The sequence below is a fragment of the Chenopodium album genome, chromosome 3 (genome assembly GCF_948465745.1).
Source record: "Chenopodium album chromosome 3, dcCheAlbu1.1, whole genome shotgun sequence".
In the NCBI taxonomy this organism is placed as follows: domain Eukaryota; kingdom Viridiplantae; phylum Streptophyta; class Magnoliopsida; order Caryophyllales; family Amaranthaceae; genus Chenopodium; species Chenopodium album.
Genome location: NC_137836.1, coordinates 85,644,575 through 85,670,444, shown reverse-complemented (window position 1 = coordinate 85,670,444; position 25,870 = coordinate 85,644,575). Strand labels below are relative to the sequence as shown.

The 25,870-nt window shown below is 36.6% G+C and overlaps 3 protein-coding genes across 3 annotated transcripts; all 3 read left to right on the top strand.

Moving 5' to 3' along the window:
• The first annotated feature begins 208 nt into the window (after window positions 1-208).
• Window positions 209-17,093, top strand: LOC145624724 (uncharacterized). The gene is made up of 10 exons (XM_081677816.1): window positions 209-434; window positions 522-593; window positions 685-777; window positions 878-959; window positions 1,067-1,123; window positions 1,878-1,942; window positions 2,022-2,117; window positions 2,330-2,416; window positions 2,529-2,609; window positions 15,226-17,093. Exons 1-10 carry the CDS (start codon window positions 336-338, stop codon window positions 15,997-15,999), a joined length of 1,506 nt encoding a protein of 501 aa, XP_081533942.1. The 5' UTR covers window positions 209-335; the 3' UTR covers window positions 16,000-17,093.
• Window positions 17,094-18,099: 1,006 nt separating this feature from the next.
• LOC145624725 (photosystem I subunit O-like) lies at window positions 18,100-19,979 on the top strand. The gene is made up of 4 exons (XM_081677817.1): window positions 18,100-18,264; window positions 18,398-18,473; window positions 19,418-19,597; window positions 19,765-19,979. Exons 1-4 carry the CDS (start codon window positions 18,165-18,167, stop codon window positions 19,853-19,855), a joined length of 447 nt encoding a protein of 148 aa, XP_081533943.1. The 5' UTR covers window positions 18,100-18,164; the 3' UTR covers window positions 19,856-19,979.
• Window positions 19,980-22,991: 3,012 nt separating this feature from the next.
• On the top strand, window positions 22,992-25,606 carry LOC145621368 (uncharacterized). Its single transcript, XM_081676102.1, has 3 exons — window positions 22,992-23,801; window positions 23,898-24,008; window positions 24,139-25,606. Exons 1-3 carry the CDS (start codon window positions 23,427-23,429, stop codon window positions 25,483-25,485), a joined length of 1,833 nt encoding a protein of 610 aa, XP_081532228.1. The 5' UTR covers window positions 22,992-23,426; the 3' UTR covers window positions 25,486-25,606.
• Window positions 25,607-25,870: the final 264 nt, after the last annotated feature.

The following is a 25,870-nucleotide window of genomic DNA, read 5'->3' as shown; positions in this document are numbered from 1 at the left end:
ATTTTGGATAAAATAAAAAATAAAATTTAGACCATTATTTTTTATATTTAAATGTAGTTTTACATTGACATTGACATTGTGTAACGAAGTGTGAAAAACTGTGCATGGCACGAGATCTAGTCCAGTGGTTTATAATCATTAGGCGGGACAAGGTCATTGTTTTGCCGTCCCTCAAAAAAAAAAAAAAAAAAAAAAGGTCATTGTTTTGCCGTGAAAAAACAAAAAAAAAGGAAAAGGAAAAGACTGTAATGGGTAGGGTTTTAGAATAGGGTTTATGGTGAGGGCAGGAAGAGAGGAGAAGAGAGGAGAAGAGGAACTGAGGAAAGGAGTGAAACATGGGTGAGTTGAAGAAGGAGGACATCCTTAGAGACAACAACAGTGATAAGTCCGACTCCATAACCTCACTATCTCTTACTCACAAAGCACTCTCATCTGTACGGACTCCAATCTCCCGTATCTTCAATTTGGGGTTATCTCCATTTTCGGACTTTCGTCTAATCAAAGTCTTCAATTGGTTTCAGGTTTCTTGCTTAAGCGATTTCAACAAACTCCAGAGACTTGACCTCTCATTCAACAGTTTAACTTCACTCAAGGTTCATTACACATTTTTTTTTTAATTGTAATTCAACATCACTCTTTATTTTAATTTGTTTTTCTTCTGATTTCCAATTGCAATTTTTGTAGGGTTTGGAGTCGTGCTACAATTTGAAATGGTTATCTGTGCAACAAAACAAGCTTCTCAACTTGAATGGCATCCAAGCCCTCACTAATCTCGCTGTAATTTTTTTTTTTTCTACTGTTTAATCATAGAATCCTTTTTTGTACTATGTAATCGCCTGTTTTAATATACCTTTTTTCGTGTATTCTGGTTAATTAGGTGTTTAATGCTGGAAAAAATAAACTTAAATCTATGGACGAGGTGAAAAATCTCGTTAAGTTACGTGCTTTGATATTAAACGGTGAGTTCTTACATCTCACTCAACTTTTGATTTAACTCATTTTGTCCACGAATATTCAAAGAAGGAATGTATCTTTAATTGCTTCATTCTCTCTACATCTTTTGCAGACAATGATATTGGATCAATATCTGGCCTTGACCAACTAATTGAATTGAATACTCTTGGTAACTTTCTGTTGCTCAATCATTTATCTGCTTCATGGATGATATATCTTCTGTTTCTTTCAATATTGACATCTGCATAAATTTTTAGTTCTTTCTCCATATATTTAGGCTTTTATTATATGGTTTATAGCGCAGTATCCTAATTATGTAATGTGATTGTAATTTCGCCTTGTTTTCTTGTGTTTTTGGCTTTGTGTTTGTTTCTTTAAGTCTGTCATATCATATTCCAATGTCCCTGTGATGACTCCTCCTAGGTCTCCTTTCCTGCTGCCTTATGGTAGATGTAAAGATAGGAGTATTACAGGCGAGTCACTTTTAATCCAGTAGAGGGGAATTCAAGGTGGCTGATAGAGGGTTAGAATTAAGGGAAGGCTGTGATTGTGATAAAAAAGGAAAAGTTGGGAGAGAGAGAATCATTGGGATTGTGCAGTTTTCTGTTTGGGAGAGAACTAAGCCCCTTGAACTCTTAGGTTGGTGTACCCAACCATTCATTTGTCTATCAAAATGTCCACTTTATTTTACTTTTCCCCTGCTTAGAATCTGATAATTGCTTAATTACTCTGTTTATGCTTCATCTGCTAACCTGATTCATTACAGCCAGTCATTGGCATATCTAGATGAATTTGGTGTTTGCCTTGCTTTATTGCAATGATTATATTGAAGCTTGCCTATTTGCATCAATTCAGTTTTAAACGAAATAATATGACTAATTGAACCAAGTTTCCTATACTTGGCTGGTTTATCTTCATTGTAGTTCTATCTCGAAATCCAATCCGTACAGTAGGCAATTCACTGGCCAAGCAGAAATCGATTGTAAAGGTGAGCAGATTTAAATACAATAATATCATTTCAGAGCATCCACTAGGCTAGGTTGTAATTATCTTACATGGCACTTCAGATTTCTCTCTCTAACTGCCAACTAGAAGATATTGACAATTCAATCAAGGCTTGCACTGGACTTCAACAACTGCGCCTTGCTCATAATGATATTAAGGTGTATGCTTGACTTCTTGTCTCTTCCAGAGTTTTAATTCAACCATTTCTATGCCTATATATATGTTTCTGGCTAAGTAGAGTTTGTATGGGGTTGCTACAATATGTTTATCTTTATATTATTCTGGATTTACTTTGTCTTCTGTCCCCATTAATTTAGTTAGAATGCACAATATTACTTACCAATTTGTATCTCATATTATCTTTGGACAGACTCTTCCCGAGGGGCTGGCTTATAGTAAGAAACTCCAAATTCTTGACTTAGGAAATAACATGATTTCAAGGTGGTCTGACCTGGAGGTATGCAGTTCTCATAACTTAAAAAACCTAAACCTACTGGAGGTCTAACAATGTCTTCTTGAGTCATTTACTCATTTGTGATAATTGGATCATGGTTTTGGCACATTTGCAGGTACTTTCTTCATTGCATAACTTGAAAAACCTTAACCTACATGGAAATCCAATAGCTGAGAAGGCCAAGCTCATAAAAAAGGTAATAACACTTATTTTTGTAAGTCTTTAGAAATGTATGTTTGCATTCACAGAAGCCACTTACTCTATCGATATTCATGGGCCCAGTTGGGTGAATAAATAATTTGGAAAAACATGATTTACCTAGTACATGGGTTGTGTGCTGCACTTGGTTAATGTATATTTAGGTTGCACGGAAACGGAAATTTTAAAATTATGGGAAACGGGGACACGAAAAATAATAATTAAAAAGACATTTAATTAGAATAAAATAACTAATTGCAAGAAATAAAAATAAACTAATACTTAGTCTTTTAAGTCTAAAAAGCTTATGATAAAGATAAAAGTATTAAAATCTAATTGGTCTAAATAGTGTCTTCTTGGTTTTAAAAAGCGCGCCTCATGTGCCTTTGCGCCTCAAAAAGAAAATAACTAAGATTTAAGTTATAAATTGAAGAATGATGGACATTTTACATATATCATTATTTAATTTATTATGAATCTTTTTAATTAATATTAACTATTAAGTACAATCAAAGTAAAAAATAATTTGAAAAAAATATATAAATACACGCGCCTTCATACAAAAGGCGCTCGCCTTCGCCTTGTGCCTCACGTCTAGGCTGCAAGGACCATTTGCGCCTAGGTGCGCCTTACGCCTTTTAAAACTAAGAATGTCATTCGAACAAAACTCAGATTCCAATTCTGGTTCATCAAGAGAAAGCTCGACAAACTTAAGAAATCCCCCTTCTTCCATGCTATCAAATTGATCACCACCTATATCCCACATCCGTGTTTTCTCATCTTTGTATTCCTTTGTGTTTCTTGAATCTTGATAGAAGTCGAAGATTGTTATAATTTATAAATATAAACCAAATCCTCAGCTCGTTGTGGAGTTAACTTATTTCTTCATAGTGAATGAATAAAATTGTATGTGCTCCAATTGCGTTCACAACATGATGATGAAGTAGGTTGTCCAAGAACTCTTAAAGCCAATGCGTGTATAATAGGAGTAGATGAACTTTTCTTTCACAAACCTAGCCATACCTTTTCAATCATAGTATCCTACATCTCATATTGTTGATCATGTTACAAGCCTTCATGAGTATAAATTTCAAGCTTCACCTTTTCAATCATAGTATCCTACATCTCATACACTAAATGCAAAGTTGGTTTGTCAGTATCACAAATCCTAATCATGTCATGTATAGGTCAGTAAAGGCAACAATGTAATCTACTTTCTCCCATCATGCATCACATGTTACCTTTTCTTTCACAAACCTAGCCATACCTTGATCATCTTCTCTATAACTCGCCCATTCCTCACTTGCTACCATTGTTTCAAGAGCACGACGAATATCTCTTAAGCATAACCACCACTAAAGCAAAACGAGTATCAAAAAGTAACTTCAATGAACAGTAATTGTTAAATATGGCCAATCTCATACTATGAGTCATGAACTTCAGTAATCCAATGACACTCATCATATGTTTCTTGATTAGAATCTAAATTTTTTGGAGCACAAATGTTTTTCAAAGTAAGGTTTAAAGTATGGACAACACAAGGTGTCCAATAGAGATCTATGGATATCTACTCTCAATGATTTCTCCGGCACCTTTGCAATTTGGAGCATTATTAGTAATTATTTGAACAACATTCATAGCTCCAACCTCATTAATTACTTGTTTCATTAGATCAGCAATAAAATGTTTGTCTTTAACCTCACCAAAACAATAAACAGATTTAATAAATATTGGACCACATCTAGAAGTAGCCATAAAATTAATTAAGAATCTTCTTTGTGGGTCACTTCAACCATCATAAACAATAGTAACTCCTTTCTCCCTCTATGTATTTTTTGATGGGTTGCATAAGTGTCTATATTCTCCTTCAACTTATTGTAGCTTAGTGGGATATAACCACTCAAATTATGATTAGCAACACAGGTAAAGACACTCATGTAATGCAGATTTTTTGCTAAATTAAAAGGCAAACTAGCTGTAAAGAACATTCTAGCAATCGGAGAATCTAAAGTATTTCTTGCAGTAACGTTATATAATTTGGAGATTGGGTTTTCCTTTCTTTTCTTTGATGTAGTAGGAACAACATAATCTGAGCCTCCTTCGTGGTAACGGAACATTATTAGGTGCTCTATTATCTTTTTTTCTTTGAACTTCTTCCTTCAACATCTCCATCTCACGCAATTGATTGTAATTAACATTAGGACATTTTACAATTCCTTTTCCCTTAATACCAAACAAATGACTCCTAACTCTAGTGTATGTTCCTTGATAATTACCACCACATAAATCACAAATCCACAACATATTTCCACCTTTCCCCCCAACCTTCTCAACCTTAGTTACATATTTCCAAAAGGGACTATTTTCGTCAATGATTTTTTTTTTCACAGAGGGATTATTTGTTGTTTGACTTGTTTCAAACTCAAGATTAGCCATGATAATAAATTGATAATCAACGACAATATGCTTTAATAAACTTCTCCTGCTTGATATATAGTTATATATATAATTGCTCAATTAATTATATTCTCAATAACCAATAAAGCATAGAAATTGCAAAACACGTGTATTCTACTCCACTACTCCAGTATATACAATTATACGTAATTGAAGTGCTTGAAAAGATACATTAAAAAATTAAATAAAAAGTAGTACTAATATCAATATCACTGCCAACCAATAAACATTTAATCAAGGCAATCATGAAGTAAGGTTGAGAATACAAAACAAAAAGTAGTACTAATATCAATTGGCGCTGATACGACTATTGCAATATCAATACATAATTAAATAAAAAAGTGGTACTAATATCAAAATCAAAAGATTCAAAACTATAACCAAATACAAAAATCGATCGGTAGTATGACACAGAAATCAAAATTGAAACCAAAATACAGAACTCAACCGGTGGTAATTGATAATTACCTCAACGTTGTTCCGACAAGGCGGTGACGGTGGCAAACAAGGGTCTCCATGGAAACGACAACTATGGAGTTCGCTGCTCTACTGCTCGTAATATGTAAATTGTAAAATCAAGGGTTTAATTGCCTTTTTTCAAGGGGAAACGCCTATTTATACTGAGAATTAAGTTTCCCAAGGGTTTCCAAACTTCCAAATTATGAGAGACGTATTCAAGAATTAGGAAACTTGCACAACCGTTTCGAAACGTGATACGTTTCCGAAACGTTTCGGACACGGTACGTCACTGCCGTTTCATCTTGTTATCATGATGAACCCTTTAGAGTGCGCCTTATGATCCAATTTTAAAACACTCGAATCATGGCACTTAGCCTACTACACATGTCCTTGGGGGCATGGCAGCGGGCGCATGCATTACTTCTAGATAATGGCTTTGAGGCGTTTATAAATCCAAGAATTTCCCCTCTTAATCATCAATTGAACAATAGGTGTTCTAAAATTATAAATGTTGAGAAAGAAAGGATATAATTAATTTATTACTTTGAAATAAAATGCCTCTTTCCACAAAAAAATGTTCTTCAAAGTACTCCTTTAACCAAATTAAATAATCTTCTCCCTTTTCACTCTCTTCTTCACTAACAATTTTTCTCCTATTTTTGGGCTCTTCACTGTTGCCGTGTGTAATGCTTTCATGGTCTGTTGAAAGGCATAGCGGAAATATAAGTAAGGGTGCTAATCGAGCGAGTCGATCACGAGCTAGGGGGTGCTCGACTCGTGATCGAAAACTAGAGCTTGTTGTCACGTGCCGACTACTTTGCCCTAGTCACACACTGGTGCCACTCCTTGTCGTAAGACGAGTCAGGCTTTCTCCCTTGGCACTACTCCTTGTGCCCACGTAGCACAACCCTTTGTGCTACTCAAATATGTTTGCTAGCACAACCCCTTGGTGCTAACAAGACCCCTTTGGTTGACTAAGCACTCTCCCTTAGTGCCTTAGTCTGAATTAATGACTAAGTGTCGTAGACAATAGAGCACAAGCTATCACCCTTGCTAGTATGCCTGACTACTCACTTGGCACCCTCGTGCCTTGGTTTTCCTCACTCTCTAAGTGTTTGAAGGAAAGGATTGAGTTGCAAGAGAACACAAGTGCTTTTGGAATGCTAACTGAATGTACAAATGAGCCTATTTATACTGCTCCATCCTAGCTACAAGCTGTATCTAGAATATTCCTAACCTCCTCAAATGGAAGGTTCTAGACTACAAGTATCTAGAGAGTTCCTACTTTTTTAAGAACATACATACATGGAGGTTTCTACACACATCTAAGCCTAAAATGTTAAGGACTAACCTAGAATATTCTAGAACTTTACAAGAGTTATGTACATATGTAGAAGAACCTAGAAGACTTCCTTGATTATTCTAGAGTCATCCACTTTAGAATAGTCTTCCAAATAACCTTATAGATAGCTCTGGAACCTTCTAAAAGCATCTCGCGTTTTTCGGGCTACCTGTTGCCAAAACTTGTACTTCGGGACCTCATCTCGGAAAACCGACACCACCATGGTCTTCCTTGGATCAAAATACGGTGGACCCTAAATTTGGGTCCATTTGGACTTCGTTTGGGTCTCCAAATGACTCATTATTGTGTTACTGTCACTTAGGGTGTTCACTAGGAAAATAGCACCAGATCAAAATAAAGCTCTTTAGAGGGAAGTGGGCAAGCCCCCTGGACACGTTTATGCTCGGTTGCCTAGTGACCCAAATGACGCCCATGGTTAGCAAGGGAGATGACTCGTGACATCGTGCTCGACTCGTGATCGTTACTCCGTAAGTTAGTGTTAGACTCGTGATCGTTTATTTCTTTTGCAACTCGACTCGAGCTGCAATGGCTCGTAACTCGCTAAGCTCGATAGCTCGGCTCGTCATCTGCTCGTCTAATTTATTTTTTTATTTTTTTTTTAGTTGTAACTTAACTATTTAATATTTTCAACTAATATAAACTACTTATTTTTACATACATAATTTTTTTAAAAATACCAAATAAAATCTAATGGAAAAAATGTTTTACAAATTCAAATTCTTACACAACAAACAATTAGAACATTAAATTAAGTACTACAATCATTAACAAATTTATCACATAACCAAAGAAAATGAATACAGGGCATCATTTTTTTCTTCAATTTGTCTTTGGTTGCAAATCTTCCTTTAATCTTCTCCAATATCCTTGCAATGCACCAACAACCAGCAGCATACCACCACCCTACTACCAACACAACTGCAGCAGAACACCCTCCCACTACCAACACAAGCAACGGTTAAGTGGGCACAACAGGACTGATTTTCATCTTGGTAACTCAGCAAGAGACAGAAAGTAGTAAAGTAGTAATTAAGGCTTTTATCCATTATGTAGTAAAGCAGTAGTATAAATAGTAGAAGAGTAGTAGAAGGAAAGCATTCAGAAATTGTATGAGGAAACATTGAGAGTAATGGCCTAAAGCCATTAACGATTGTACGAAGCTTTAAGCTAATTTATCTCAAACAACCTTTCGGATAACTTTTTGTTTGTGAACATCCACGCTCGTTGCATTTGGTATCAGAGCCACGATGGCCTCGACGCCACTAAGGAGCGTGTTGCGGCGCTTGAAGAACGGGTAGAAGAGATCCTGGAAAAGATGGGGGATGGAGAGAACTCGCTGCAGCAGATCCTGGAAGAAGAGGCACGTAAGAACAGAGCAGCCATTGACGATGTGTGGCAGGTGAAGGCGAGTAGACCGCTTCCGCAAAGACCAAAACCAACAAAACGCGCTAATGACGAGCAAACAAGACAAGTTTTTTGATGAAATACGAGGAATGCTCTCCACCATCAAAAATCTGGGCAAAACACCTGTAGTGGTGGGAACGAGGTTGAACAACCACTGAACGTCGGAGGCTACAACGAGCCCCGTTGAGTACAAGTGGATTTAACAAGCCGCCGCTGAGAAATGGGGGGGGTCAACGGAATTTGCTTTGGTAGCTTGGAGCCTGGAATGGGAGGTGGGTTCCCAAACAACGGCGACGACCAGGAAGGGCGTAACAATTGGAGGTACAGGAAGTTTGGACGTGCCGGATTTCGAAGGCCCGAACCTCGACGGGTGTATACTCCAGAGCGAACAATACTTCCAATTTTACCGGTTGTCGGAGGTAGAGAAGCTACAAGCCGCTGTGGTGGCGATGGACGGTGATGCCCTACGATGGTATCAATGGGAAAGCCGTCGCCGACCGTTGATAGGATGGGAAGATCTGAAAGGACGGGTGTTAAGTCAATTTAGACAGGTGAACTTCGGGACACTACACGAAAAACGGCTCACTGTGACACACTCGACCACCGTGGTGGAGTACAGGAGGGAGTTTATAAAGAAAGCTTCGCCGTTAATGGATATAACTGAGAGCTTGATGAAGGGCTAGTTCATCAATGGGTTAAAAGAGGAGATAAAAGCCGAGATCCGAATGTTAAACCCGTTAACCCTAGAGGACGCCATGGTTTTGGCAATCCGGTTCGAAGAAAGAAATCGGGTTAGCACCTTGAAGAAAATGGGTGGGGTTTACTCCAAACCTCGTCCGTGCTCATACTTCAACAAGAGCCCAGCCTCAACCTTACTTGGCGTTGGCCAGCCCATACCATAGTCACAAACACCCAAACACATAACCCAAACTAAAACCCTTACAACTCCAACCCAAACCAAAATTACCCATATGCAAGCCCAGCCCCAGTCCTACCAGAATCGCAGCAACCCCAGCACTTCATGTTTTAACGGCGAAGTTCGGCGTTTGACGGAAAGAGAAATTGCGGATAAAAAGGCGAAATGCCTATGTTTCCGGTGCGACGACCTGTGGACGGGCCTCAACCACGTTTGTGCCGCCAAGAGACTAAGTGTACTACTCGTGGAAGAGGAGGAACTCCAGGAAAAGGGGGAGCTTCAAGTTTTGGAAAGGCCGGGGGACGAAGAAGGGGAGATACCTGCAACCATTTCGATGAATTCCATTGTCAGAATCACCAACCCCAAGACAATGAAGCTCACCAGAATCATTAAGGGGAATGCGGTGGTGGTGATGATTGATCCCAAGGCCACCTATAATTTTATATCCATCCAAGCCGTGGAGAAACTCGGTTTAACCGTGACCGGAAATAGCTCTTTTAGGGTGTCTTTAGGAAACGACAAGGCCATAAGGGGGCAAGGGCAGTGCACGCAAGTTCGTTTGAAGTTGAGTGACGAAGTAGAAGTGGTAGAAGATTTTTTGCCTTTGCAACTTGGTAATTTTGATGTGATACTAGGAGTTCAATTGCTAGAAAAATTAGGGGCAAGACCAACGTGAAATTACAGGAGATGAGCTTCGAGATAGGGGGTAAAACAGTGACAATTCGTGGTGACCCGAGTCTTACACGCACTAGCATTGAAAGCTATGATTCGTACACTCGAGAAAAGAAAAGGGAGTACTGCTTGTGGAATTAAACAAGCTGGAAGGATAAGTTGAGAAACAAGGAGAGGGGACCCCCGAGTTTTTAAGGAGTTTGAAAGGGTGTTCGAAAGGGCTGCCACCTTCGAGAGGCCATGAACATGCAATAGTGTTAAAAGAAACAAGGAGAGGGGACCCTCGAGTTTTTACTGAAGGAGTTTGAAGGGGTGTTCGAAGAGCCGAAAGGGCTGCCACCTTCAAGGGGCCACGAACATGCAATAGTGTTAAAAGAAATGAGCAATCCGGTTAGCGTACGCCCATACCGCTATCACCAATTTCAAAAGCACATGTGTTCTCTAAACTCGACCTTAAGGTTGGATACCAACAAATATTGGTGAAACCGGAGGACACCCACAAGACGGCGTTTAGGACTCACGAGGGCCATTACGAGTTCCTAGTAATGCCTTTCGGGTCGACTAATGCCCCGACCACCTTTCAATCGCTCATGAATGAAGTGTTCCGTCCTTTTTTACAGTTTGTTCTTGTATTTTTTGATGACATCTTAGTGTATAGCAAGAGCAAGGAGGCGCATGTTGATCATCTTCGTGAGGTGCTAGCTTTACTTAAGGATCACACTTTATTTGCAAATTTGAAAAAGTGTGAATTTGAAAAAGAAGTGGTGGCATACGTGGGCCACGTCATCACCAAAGAAGGGGTAGCAGTGGACTAAGAAAAGGTGAGGTCTATGTCTATAAGAGAACTAAGAGGGTTTTTGGGCCTAACTAGATATTACCAAAAGTTCCTTCGGCAATATGGCCTCATAGCCCCGCCTTTAACCGATCAACTTAAAAAAGACAGCTTTGGTTCGTCGAGAAGGCATTCATCAAATTGAAAGAAGCTATGGTCACCGCCCCCGTGCTTATTATGCCGAACTTCGAGAAGCTGTTTGTGGTGGAATGGGACGTTTCAGGCTATGGATTGGGAGCGGTATTGATGCAGGAGGGATGGTTCGTAGACTTTTACAACAAGGTTCTTGGCCCCGGGGGTCGTAGCAAATCCATCTATGAGAAAGAACTTATGGTGGTGTGTTAGGCGGTTCAAAAGTGGAAGCACTACCTACTTGGTAGGAGGTTCGTTGTGCGTAACGATCAACAAAGCTTGAAGTACATTGCTCAACAAAGGGAAGTGGGGATGGAATATCAAAAATGGGTGAGGAAATTAATTGGGTTTGATTTCAAATTGCAATAAAAACTGGGTATAGCCAATCGGGTGGCTGACGCCCTTTCGCGGCGGGGTGAGGATGATGGCAGCCCGGAATGTGGGAATCTAATCACCACACAGGGGGTGGATTGGGATATCTTGGAGGAGGAGATTAAGGGGGAAACCGAAATTCAGCGATTGAAAATCGCAGTGGAAAGAGGGGAAATTAGTTCGGGCTATGCGGTGGAAAATGACCACCTGCTGTACAAAGGGAGGAGGGTAGTAGCCCAGAACTCAAGCGTGAAGCCGATGTTGTTCCAGGCATATCATGACTCACAGGGGGGGGGGCGTGAAGGACAGACAAAAACTTAAGGGTAGTAGCCCGGAACTCAAGCGTGAAGCCGATGTTGTTCCAGCATATCATGACTCGGGGGGGGGGGGGGGGGGGCGTGGAGAGTGGTTGGTATGGGATGCGCCGCGATGTGTCTTGAGTATGTGAGGGGCTGCACAGTCTGCCAGCTTAACAATTGAGAGTGATTGCCTAAAGCCATTAACGATTGTACGAAGCTTTAAGCTAATTTATCTCAAACAACCTTTCGGCTAACTTTCTGTTTATGAACATCCACGCTCGTTGCAATCCTACAAAAAATAATATATTTCGAATCCAAATTAATAAATAATAAACTTATATATAAGATGTAAAACTTATAAATTAAGTGCAGTACCTCAACATTAGGAAATTGGAAGAATGATTTCTTTTGGTTCTTTTTTTCCAAAGTTATTCTACAATCAAAATAATAGTATTAAGTTAAATAATACTTGTAGACTTGTAGTAGATACAAATTATAAATTATATATAAAAAAATGTTACATTATACTATATATATATATATATATATATATATATATATATATATATATATATATATATATATATATATATATATATATATAGGGGGAGACTCTCGTGAGAATTTTTCTTATGTGAGAACACTTTTTATGTTCTAAATTTTTACTCGTATGTTCTAAATTTTAAATCTGATGTTCTAAACTTTTTCTCTGGTGTTCTAAATTAAAATCAGATGTTCTAACTTAATACTCACATGTTCTAAACCATAAATTAGTTAAGTTAGATGTTATAAATTTCGAATGACTTATTCCGAAATTTTAACTTATATGTTCTAAATTTTAAAACGTGCATGTGTTTTAAGATTTTTAGTTATATGTTCTAAATTCGAAAGCATATGTTCCAATTTTTACTCACATGTTATGTATTTTAAATTATATGTTCAATATTTTTACTCCCATTTTCTATATTTTATACCAAGTGTTCTAAATTTTTTATTCACATGTTCTAAATTTTAAATAAGATGTTCTAAATTTAAATCATATGTTCTAAATTTCATAAAGCAAATTTTTTTAATTTTTACTCACATGTTCTAATTCTTGAATTAGATGTTCTATATTATTGCTCACACACATGTTCAAAATTATTAGTCATATGTTCTAAATTATTATTCATATGTTCTAAATTTAAATTTTAGTCGCATGTTCTAAATTTTTACTCGTATGTTCTAAATTTTTACCAACATGTTCTAAATTGTAGATCAGTTCTCATATAAGTATGAATTCTCACATATGAACCTATTCTCACCGGATCCCTCCCCTATATATATATATATATATATATATATATAATATATATATATATATATATATATATACTGTAGCTTCCGATGCTATAGTTGTTATGGAACTGCTAAGATATCAGCGACCAATCTAGAAAGCACACGATACTTCATTGATTTTTCTTTCCACCATTCCACTAGATCAAACTTTTCATTTCCTTCAATTAATAAATATCCCTCCTCACCAAGAAACAAATTGGATGTTGGATATTCTGACTAGATATATTATTAGTAGCATCATTAAACACTTTTAAAAGTTCAAAAGCAATTTCTCAATTTTAAGCCAATCATAACACTAGGACGATAAACATATTCTCTATCCTCTAAAGCAAGTCTAGGAAATACCTCTTTGAACTTGATCGCACAAGCAAGCATTTCATAAGTTAGAGTTCCATCTAATCTTACATCCGAGAACCAATCTTCTATGTGGGAGATTGAATTGTTGAACAAGCTCGGTAAACTTTTGTAACCGTTGGTCACTACCACGGAGATAGTTTCACTTTCTTTAATCCATGTTAAACAATAATGTTCAAAATGTGAGCACAACAACGCACATGAAACAACATTCCTCCACAAATCAACCTTTTACTGATGAAAACGTATCTTTTAATATCTCTATGCAAAAATCATTAGCCGTTGCATTGTCCATGGAAATTGTGAAAATCTAAGAAAAGATACAAATATCACAATTAGAATCATGTATAAAAAAAAAGCTAACATAAATTTATTACATAAATTAAAGAGAAACACTTAATTTATTTTCAATTTCCCACTCCTTTAAACACTTGAAGATACAATTTGCTATATCTCTACCTTTTCAAGGAGGAGGTATATGAACAAAGCTTATTATTCGCTCTTGAAGTTTCCAATGACGATCAACAAAGTGAGCAGTAATAACCATGTACTCAATTTTTTGGAGCCTTGAACGCCACAAATTAATAGTCAAAGAAATCCTATCAATACTTTTCAACAACTCTTTTAGCTTCTTCTTTCCACCTCATAAGTTTTAAAAGCATCGTTTCTAATAGTATGACGAGAGACACTTTTCCATTGTGGAATTCCTCTCTTCAACATCAAATTAAAATCTTCCTCTTCAACAACTGTAAAGGTTTTTCATGCATGACAATCCAATATGCAATACCCTCCCTCTTCTTAAGCATGTTAAATTTACCATCATGAAAAGCATAACAAAAGTAGAATTTAGTGTTCCGGCTCTAGAATCAGATGGTAAAAAATTCAGTTTTGATTGTTTCCGCAAATTACTTTGCCTTGTTTCACATTTTTTTAAGTGACGACTATAGTGAGTAGTACCACCAGACTTAATAACTTTAAGTTTTTCAAGACAATGCTTACATTTTACAAACCATTGTTGATTAATTAATACAGGGTTAGTAAGTTCTTTCCAAACCTCATATTGTCTTGCTCTCTTAAAAGGGCCAGTAGGAGGAACTGGATCCCGAATAGTTTCATTAGTGTTTGATGGTGCAGGAATTTCCTCAACATCATTTTCCTCATCTTCTTCAGCGTCCTCCTCCATTTCATCATTGATATTGACATTAAATTCCTTAACAATAGGCTTACTAATAGGGTCCATAGAAGATGTAGGAGTAGAGTCTTTGTCGGCATTACTAGGCAAATTTGCATACATTTAAAATATCAATATGGTTCATATATATTGCATTATCACTAATTTAGTAGTGTAAAATATACAATTATTAATTGAGAAATTTAGGAAGAAAAAAAAAAAAAAGACTAAGAATTAAATTCTGTTACAATTAAAATTAAGGAACTGATATACTAAGAACATATTATTAATACATTAGTAATTGTTTTGTAACTTTGTTTCAATTGAAATTAAGGCTAGTAATAGTCAGCAAAGTAATGTAATCTTAAAGCTAGCAAAAAGAAGGGATGATTTTATAGCTAGCAAAGTTCTGTTTCAATCATAAATCATAATATACAAACACTAAATTGCCTTTAAGTTGATGTTGCTCTCTTCTTCCTTCCTCAATAATTCATATCCTCTATGAGCTTTACTTCAGATTTGAGAAAAAAAATTGAGAAAATATTGAAGGGATGAGTGTAGTACAGTAGCAGCTAGAAGAGGAAGGAAGAAGAGAGCTCATACAATCAAACGCTAAGGGACATAACATACAAAAGTGCTCATACAATCAAACGTTTATTGAATTACTAAGTATATATTCACCAATTGATTTCGTTTGAGCCATTGTTAGTTTTGGATTGATTATATGATCACTGGTGCTTCTGATGCTTTTTATATTATCTATTGTTGCAAGCTTCTTCTTTGGTTCTAGTTCTACTCAATGTATATTGAGAAATTGATTGTTTTGGGGAAAAAATTGATTGCAGGTTAAAAGGCTAGTTCCCAATTTGGAGATACTCAACTCTAAAAAGATGGATATGTTGAGCTCTAAGAATGATCAGAAAGTTGAGTGTGCCATGATTAGTGTAGGAAATGAGCTTAAACCTTCAAAGAAAAAGGATGATGTTAAGCATTGGATTACTAATTCCAACAACAGTGTAGATGCCAATTCTGATAAACAGGTGAACCAAAAAGGGGTGAATAATCACCATGAGCTTGCAAAGGCTGGAGTACTTGAAGATGATAGCTACTTTATGGCAGAAAAGTCTAGTGGGAACTTAAATTTAGAACTCAATGCCAATGTATTTCACGAGAAAGATTTTTCATTTGGCAAGAAAAGAGATCAGAAAATTTCTAGAAAAGCTAAATCAAGTGAAGTTGCTGAAGGGGAGCCTGATGTGGCACATATTGTTCGTAAGAAGGATCATGCGGAGAAAGAAGATCAAGTGCTAAAGGCTGACAAAACTATGAATGATAAAAGATCAAAAAGAAAGGTAGAACATATGGATGTTATTGATGATAAGGAAACTCCATTTGCAGAACTTGTAGCTTATGATGCCACAGAGAGTATGAATCCTAATACCGGGCAAAGAAGAGGCAGCCAAGGTGTTGGGAAGTTTGACACAGTTAGTGCTCTGGTTACTTATCCAGCAAAGAAAAAGAAAACCAAGAATAAAGGTGCTGAAGCTTCTGTGCTTCAGTCCTTGATGCCAGAAATTGGGCTGGGTGGGCCATCAGCATGGAATGATGCTGAAGAGTGACTGGTGAAATTGTCCGAGCATAGCTATTCATTCTGTTGAAGCCAAGCTCGATGTGAAACTAATTCAGTCTTTTCTTGTTGGTCCATTCCAGTATCACTTGTATGTTGTACGGAGTATCATTTGCTCAGCTCACTCAGCTAAAAGATCTTGCCTACACTGAAGTTGCAGGCACTGCAGGTGCAGACTTAAATTGTCTTCTTTTACTGTGCTCAGTTATTGATTGAACCGAACTGTTTTCTGTATCACTATAGAGGTCAAGTTATATGATCTGATGGGTTCTCTCCTGGATCATTCTTTCCATCCTAGTTGGTGTTAACCCGAATTGAGGGGCCGTTTGGTTGGGGTTAATAATCAAAGGGAAAGGGAATGAATTCCCTTTGTTGTTGTTTGTTTGTCATATTCAATCATTCCCTTTACCCATTTTTATTTTTGAGTTCACCCAAAATCCCTCTATATTGATTCCCCACCCTCCCCCTCCTAGACTTTTCCATTCCCATTCCCTAGCCAACATCAGCCACCACAGGAACCACCCTTCTACCCTACCCCCACCGCAAAGCCACCACCTAGCCACTTTGTCGTCCCTCCCCCGGCCATCGCCGCCACTCCCCCGCCACTCGCCGCCACTCGCCGACCGCCGATAAGCACCACCATCAACCGACCCAACTTCACTGGCATAACCAGCCTTTCAAATCGCCCTATACCCACCGGAAAAAACCCACCCTCCTTGAAAACCACCCCACCGAAACCACCCTAAATCCACCTGTGTGAACCACCTCACCCAAATTCGACACAACCACCACCCATTGAAACACCCACCAAAGCAGATCTAAACACAATCAATCTGGGCTATGAACAGCAGCAACAACAGCCCAGAATTGCAAAGTGAATCACGGATGAAAATGCAGAGACAAAGATAGTGATGATGGCAGACTTCTCTTTCTTCTTCTTTACTGGGTCTTTCTTTGATTGTTATTTATTTGTACAGTAAAGTATTTTATCGAAGTAAAACTTTATTTTTTTTTTTAATTTTATTTTTAAATATTTGTAAATTTCACTTTGGGTTGAAGGAAAATGGGAAGAAGATTTGGATTTTATTATACAGAGGTTAATGTTATTCCATCCTAGATGTGTTGGGAGGGGTGGGGGAGGTGCGACGGGCTCTGGGGAATTTCGACAAGGTGGTGGCTGGGCAGTGGGGTAGCTGGAGAAGTGGGAAAGTGAAGGATAAGGGGGGTTGTGTGGTGGTGTTGGTGTCGTTGGTGATGGTGCTATGGTGGACCATTGGTGGTGGTGATTAACATGCTATATGGAATGGTTTTCCATTCCTTTCTCTTTGAATCTCTTTATTCATTCCATTCCGTTTACCCCGTGCGAACCAAACGGCCCCTGATTTGATTTAGTAACAATAATGAAGAATGAGATGTAACAAGTGCTTCCATATATTTAGATCTTATCAATACCCAGGATAAAGCACTTGCAAATTTGCAATTGCAATTGATACTGTCCCTGGAGAAAAGAAGGCTTGCACCTCTTGCAAATATGTCGTTTTATAATGTTATTACCCTTAATCGTACTAAATAGGCTTATGAAGAATGTGTAAATTTGTTTTTCTCCTGCTTATTAAAAAGCGCAGAGTATACCAGTTGGTTTTGAAATTGTGAAGTGGAATGCTTTCTATAATTCTATCTCAATAGTTCCTCAGACCTTAATACAAGTAGTTAATACATACGCTGCCATATATAGTGAGTAAACTTTAAAAGATGGGAGTACTAAACAGGCTTTAGATTATGTTTAGATCTACACATTTATTTAATAAAAAAAGAATTTTCCTTTTTTTGGGGGTTTTTTTTATATATACTGGTAATTCGGAAATTTATTGGCCACATGGAAGAACTCCTGTTATGTGGGATGAGATAAGAGAGTCCCAAGTATAGACACTTGATACTAAAGCTCTGATTTTGTTTACATATATAGTGTTGTAAAATTTTATCCACAAATACACGTGTCCAAAATCCATTGACCAGAGAATAATCCATGAAATCCTTTCTCTGATCCACTTCATCGTAAAATATCTGAGTGAGTCCCCATTTGAAGGAAAAGAAAAAAAAAAAAAAAAAAAAAAAAACGAGAGAACAGAATTGGAGAGTGAGTAATCAGACACAAAAATGGCGGCCAACTGTAGTTTTGCAGGCAGTTCAAGTGTCATCGGTTTGGGCACCTCTACTCTCTCTCGCTCTTCCTCTAAATCTACTGGCTTAACTTCAGGTAATCCTGTTTATCTACATGATTATATATTGCTTGTAAAATTATTAGCATTTGGATATAAATAAATAGCTCAAATTCGGGTATGATCTAATCTAATCTAATCGCATTCTTTTCTATACGTATATTATTTCAGGCTTCTTGAAGTCAAAAGTAGCAGCAAGGAACCCTCTCAGCCTAGCTTGTGCTACGTCTGGAGGAAAATTTACGTGGTAACTTGTCTACTCACCTTACGTTTTATTTTTTTACTTTTCGGGAATTTCTGTCATCAAATTATGACATGAATGCATGATACACTATTTCACTTTACTCATACTCATTTTATTTATAAATAGATCCCTTGACCCATTGAATTGTGAATCTTTATAAGTAGGGGGGGGGGGTGATATTGTCCTACTAGGCTACTACCATATGACATGGTTTGAATTTCATCGCCAATTACTTTTCTTTGTGGCTTTATATACACTTAAAAGACGGATTACTCCGTATCATCGATTGTTGCAAATGAGATAAATAGTAAGAGTGATGAAAATTCATACATGTGATCAGACTTAGCTAGTTATTTCTTTATTGTTCTAGAGAGTATGCATGTGAAATAAATATGGATTACATGTAGCGTATAATAAACAAAAAGAAGTGATTGTAAATGAAAAGAAAAAAAAAATTAAATAAAATTTAGGGTGAATCAGACACAAGGGTTCCAGGTTAGTCGATCTCAAATTGTGTTAGAGATATGAGATATCTAAAAATATGTGTTATATTTTCCGATATCTCATATCTCAAACAAATTGTTTTAAGACTAAGGTGCTTTGTTGTTATTTTTGTTGAACCACAAGGGTAATATTATAATATAGATTATAGATAGGTGGACAGGGAGATTTGATTTTGTGACCTATTATACAAACCCTCTGTTTTAGATGCTAACCCAAGACCCCATTGGTATTATAAATGAAAATTGTAACCATATAGCACTATAGAAGTAGTATTTAGTTAACCTTTTAACAATAAGTTGTAATACTCTTACATTTGACAAATTGATAGCATTATCTTTGCCTCTATTCTTACCTTATACTACAATGTAATATAGTTTTCTTGGTGACATATGTGTTGTCTAGAAAAGTAATACGAAGTTCTAAAATTAATTTGTATGATATAGCTTTGAAAGAAATTGGCTGAGGACAGACTTCAATGTGATTGGGTTTGGGTTGATTGGATGGATGGCTCCATCAAGCGTACCGGCCATTAATGGAAACAGCCTCACAGGTCTCTTCTTCTCAAGCATTGGGGAGGAGTTGTCTCACTTTCCCACCCCTCCTGCCCTTACTTCTCAGTTCTGGTGAGTATCTTTACTAAGATCAGCTAATTATTATTTTTATACTTGGTATATGTTCCGTAGATTATGATAAGTGTAAGGAAATTTAAAAATTTTACAGAGTAAATGTCTTGCTAATCAATGTAAATACTGATATTCTACGCGCTGTGTACATGTAATGGTCGGAATAGGTTGTGGATGGTATTGTGGCATCTGGGGCTGTTCTTGTGCCTTACATTTGGGCAGATTGGCTTCAAGGGGAGGACTGAAGAATACTTTTGAGTTTAAACATGTGAAGATGCATCATATGTTCTGTTCATGCATGCCCTATTCTCTGCTTATGAAGTAATGTAACTGTTTATTATGTAATGTATATGCTTATTATGCATGATGAATTGCGTACAAATCCTGCACTCTAGTCTCTCTACTTGTTAAGTACTTTACTAACATCTCTTGCCTGCTTGATGAGATTCATAATGAAAACAGTCATTTTCAAAAAAAAAAAAAATAAAAATAAAAAAATGCTATGTATTCTCTCACAATAAAGTGTATCAGATTATCTGTATTCATTCTGGAGAGTTTAAAAAATTCAAAAGTTGGTACGAGTATAAAATTTTTCGTGGAATATTAATGATTCGCTATTTCGTTTAAATATGCAGCCAAGAACTTTTAAGAAATCCAATTTTCCAACTTTAAAACTTAGATTACTTAATGAACTTTAATGATTGGCTGTTTGGGTCATTTCACAATTATCGTAGTCAATCAGTTTCTTTTGCAAACCCAACATTCAGAATAAGAAAACTACGTAGAATCTTTAATTGTCTCTTATAGCTTTGCAAGAAACATCTCTTTTTATGAGTAGGGCTGTACAGAGTGCGGTTTAGACCGCACCAAACCGCAAACCAAACCGCAAATTTGCGGTCTGATCGTTTTGCGGTTTGAAATTTGCGGTGCGGTTTTTAAAAATGACCAAACTGCGGTTTGCGGTTTGGTGCGGTTTCAAAAAATATTGAGACCAAACCGCACCGCAAACCGCACTTTAATACGATTTATGAATTTTATACTATATTTTCATTAAAATTATTTTATAGGACTAAATTATATGAGCTAATCTTTAACTATTAGTTAATTAAAGATTAATTAAAAGAGTTTAATATTTGAATTATAAACTAATAATTAGAAAATAAAATAAAAGTTTTGTTTTTAAAAGAGTAATTACAATTTTAATAAAATACGGTTAAATCGCACCGCACCAAACCGCATTTTACGGTGCGGTTTGGTGCGGATTTTTTTAAAAGTGCGGTTTGAAAAAATTACAAACCGCACTTTTGCGGTTTGGTGCGGTTTATGATCCAAACCGCACTACGAATACCCTAAGTATGAGTACTCCTAGGCAGTTTCCTAGTCAACAAATCAACATTTAACAACATTTTGCGGCTGAATAGGGATGTTAATAGGGTGAAACAAATGTGCTTATGGAAAAGCACAAACCTAGATTAATAAGGCTAATTACCAAAAAAAAATAAAAAAAATAAAAAAGGATCAGGGAGAGCCATGTGATGATATTCTCTTACCTAATAGCTTTGGTTTGATTATCATCTATTAGAACTAACTACAATATTTTGATTAGAAACAACCGTGAGGCTCCATGTGACATAGATAGAGATTACATTATTGATGCTCCCTCAACAACATTCCTTGATATCCATGTGGTATCCGAACTTGGGCGCAGTCAAGTGAACTTATATACAAACTACATATCAATTTAAAATGTCTAATATATATATATATACGAAGTCTAATATATATATACGAAGCATAATTTAACTAAATAAGCACTCTTAAGATGTTGGACATATTGCTATAACATTGCATTTTATAATTAGAGAGAAGGATTGAATACTAATAAAACATTCACGGGCTTTCAGAAAATGCAATAATTGTAAGAAATTATATGTTGCATATGTGTGAACAGAAGGTTTTGCATGAGACCGTTTCACGTGAGTCCAGTTTATAATGCACAATACTTTCATATGTGTGAAACATTGGCTAACAAATTAAATCGCTTTAAATAAAATATGGCTGACAAAGAAAAAAACATCAATTGGCTAATTGCTCAAGTATATAATTGTGTGTAATTTTACAAAATTACTCCGTATTTTTTTTTAGGATAAAAGTTACTTTGTACTGTATTATTAAAATTATTGTGTATAAAACTATATAAGTATATTATTGTGCATTTGTGCGTAATTTTAACAAATTGTAAACGGTTTAGTTTGTGGTTTGTTAATGAATTTGTTAAATGGTTTGCGTTTTATGGTTTGAAAACAGATCGGTTTATAAATGATTTGGTTTAAACAATTTGTGGTTTGAAAGCAGTTCGATTTAAACGATTAGTGGATTCAAACGTTTTTGGTTTGAAGACTTTGAACAGTACGGGTCATTAGCAATTTAAATTGTATTCGATTCTATTCAATTTTAGGTAGGGTTTGAACGATTTAGTTCATAAAGGGTTATGGTTCATATACGGTTTAACACCAAACGATTTGTTTGATTTCGAATTGACTAAAGAACGATTTTTGATTTGGTTCTCATTCAGGTTGATCAGTTTCAAATAATTAAACGGGTTCGATTTGAAATTTAAAAATGCTATATGGAGCACTAGAGTCTAGACTAGTAGTGGTCTAGTAAGTAATGAAAGACATAGAATAACAAATATATGGAGTCCATGCAGATGGGGCCGATTCGATGGGCCTCTGAATATGGTACGAGTATAAAATACAAAATCAAATTAAAAGGGAAAATGTATGTACTGTGGTCTGTGGGGCCTCAATGGTTTGTATGATGTGAATCCAAATAATTTTGAAATCCAAAAATACCAGCTATGAATTCACCATATTCAGCAGAACTGATGGGACCCAACCCCTCGTGGCCTGTTATATTTCTGCCCTACCATTCCCTAATCTTTTCTTGGCTCCTTCTTACCAGTTTTTATTACATTCCTATTCTTAGAGCTACTCGTATGTATGTTAATGTTATGGCCACTTGAGAGTAACAGCCACAATTACTCCTCATCCCTGTAATTTTGTTCAATAACGCGCTAACGTTGAGAATATACTAGAATTATCAGAAATCAGGAGAGAAGTTTAACCACTACTAATCACTTGAGTTATTCCTCACCCTGCAAATTACATTTATTTGATAACATTAGTATTATCGTTGTATGTTGAGTCACATACTCCTTACTCCTCTAAGGCTACAAACGAAATACGTCGAACCAGGTCAATCAAGATCCAGACACCAAAACACAAATACACATGCACCTTTCCTAATTCCTATAGAATATTCATGGGTTCGCCCCTTCACGTGCATGTCACGTCCTCCTACTCTTAAAATTATGAAGCCAAATTCAAAGCCTTAATCACAAATTGTACTTTCTCTTTCTTTTTAAGTTTGTTTCTTAAACTTTGATTTTGGTTGGTTTCCCTCTCAAGGCATCCAAAAACACATTCTCACATACTGTATTCTATTAATCATCCCCACTTAAGTTCCATTCTTTTAAAAGGTTTCTATTGTAGGGTCAACAATTATTTTTACCCCCATTTTTTTTTTTTTTTTAAATTAATGATTTAGTAAATCTAGGTTATTTTGATCTTATACACTTTTAAAGAAAGAAAGAAAGCAAGCTAGCTGTACAAGTAGTAGTAGTATTATTTATCAAGTGTACTAAAAACACAACATAGTCCCCCATAAAAACCAAGGAAGACAGAGAATTATGATCATAATAATTAAAACCAAGTTGGGAGTAATAGATTATTTGAAAGAAGCAGGAAGAGAAATTTAGAGAATAATAATGCCAAGGCAAAATCAACAGCATTGCAAAATCAGGAAAAGGGTGTCATCATCGTCGTCGTCATCCTCTTCAGTGGTGAAGAAGAAGAATTACAAATTGAAAAAGGGTGTTTTGGTAGGGAAACTCATTATGGCATCAGGTTCAGGGTCACCTTTGCAGAATTTTGATACAAATAATAATAATTATTACTATAACAATGTTAGTAGTAATAATAATAATAATAAGGGGAAAGAGGGTTTTTCAGCACGAAAATTGGCTGCTACTTTGTGGGAAATAAATGGCTTTCATTCACCTGCTCGACTGAAAGAGGAAATCTTGGAGGAGAAAAGAGTTAGAAGCACCAACAACCACCCTCATACCCCTGTTTGTGACCAGGTTAGTATCAATACATTTTCAACTTCTGTTAAATTATTTTGAATAGTTAATTATTTTACTTTTTGTTTGGTTTGTTTGCTTGTTGAATAACTACAGATTGATGGATCTAAAGTGGGAGGTCACAGGAGAAGATCTTCTGCAACTTCGCAGAAACTTGAGATTGCAGGAGGAGGCCCTGAAACTCTTGGAAAAGCCACTTCCATTGAGGTAAGTTGTAGTATTAACACCTACAATTCACATTTTCATTGTATGATATGATGGGCTAGTCAATTTTGATGGACAAAGGTACAATGAAATAGATACATACATGTTTGTTGATCTGATCTCAGCTATGCAGGTATCGAGTCACATGGCCGGACTTGGAGAGAACAATACGAACGTCAAAACCCGTTTGAAGGATGTTAATAACAGCCTAATCGCCTCAAAAGAGCTTGTCAAGGTCTTGTTCCGAATTCTATCCCAAGAGGAGCAACATTCATCCAGGATAACCTTAGTCTCTGCTCTACGCGTTGAGCTTGATCGAGCGAGACTCCAAGTAGACAAGTTGATTCAAGATCAACGCTTTTATTGCAATCAAATGGATGCCCTTTTGAAGCACTTTGCTGAGGAAAAGGCAGCTTGGAAGAGCAGAGAGCGAGAGAGAATTCGAGAGGCTGTTTCATCCTTAGCAAGGGAGCTTGAGATAGAGAGAAAGCTTAGGAGACAAGCTGAAAGGCTGAACAAGAAGCTAGGTATGGAGTTAGCTGATACAAAAGCTGATTTTACTACCGCGCTCAAGGAGCTTGACAGTGAGAAAAGGGCTAGGGAGATATTGGAGCAAACTTGTGATGAGTTAGCAAGAGGGATAGGAGAAGAGAGAGTTGAGGTGGAGGAATTGAAAAGAGAATCAGCTAAAGCAAGAGAAGAGGTTGAGAAAGAAAGACAAATGCTTCAATTGGCGGATGTCTTGAGGGAAGAGAGAGTCCAGATGAAACTTTCAGAAGCTCGGTATGAATATGAGGAGAAAAACGCGGCATTGGAGAGATTAAAGAATGATATTGAAACCCACTTGAAAAGTAAAGAGAATGGTACCAATAATCTTGATGAAAAAACAGGGTTGAAACATTTTTTGAGGACAATGCAAATAGGTGCACTGGAAAATGGAGGAGATCAAGGAGAAGGAGACTCAGGAGATAGCGAGCTCCACTCAATCGAACTAAACATGGACAATAATAACAGGAGCTACAAGTGGAGCTTTGCTTGTGAAGGTAACAATCAAGGTGACTCCAGAAGGGGTTCAATGGATGAAGTATTCAAGGGAAGGAGATCACTTTCTGAGAAAATTCAGTGGGAAAGTATTTGTTTGCAGAGAAAAACTTCAGATGGAGGCATAGAATGGGACTTCACTGCCAACAACAAGCTGGGAAGTATTAATGGATTTGATGTAGGAAGACCGTCCCAAGTTTGTGAAGTTGGTGCAACAAATGAAGAAGTCGATGATGATGATGACGATGATGGTGATGAATCGTTCAAAAGGTATAGCCCAGTAGATAAATCTCATAGAATATCATCTTTTCATGGCTCACCAATCTCTACAGGAAACTCATCGCGATTGAGAGAGGCTTGTAGTGCAATCTTGCAAGATTTAGCATCAAAGAGAGAACAGCTTCAACTCGAAGGCCAGTGTAGGGTAAACAACATATGATTGCTGGAATTCAGTACATTATAAAAGTTACCAGATTTTAATTAAATTATACTTCGTACCATGTTTAATCTTACATACTACTATTGTTTTAATCTTTTCTGTATCTCCCGTTCCAGTTCAATGCTGCTTGCAATTCCTTTTCAGTAAAACTTTCATATTTCATATAACTTCTTTACCTTTGTAAAATTGGGAGGAGAGAGAGAGAGAGGGGGGGGGGGGGGAATATTGATCTTGTATTTGACATACTTACAAATTTTGTAGTGCGACACTATGTGAATATAAATTTTTTGTTGATATTAATATCTATGAAGTATTAATCTTCATCTAGTTACGTATTAATGATGTCAAAAACTGACCTATCTGACCTGATACAGAAGGAAAAAAA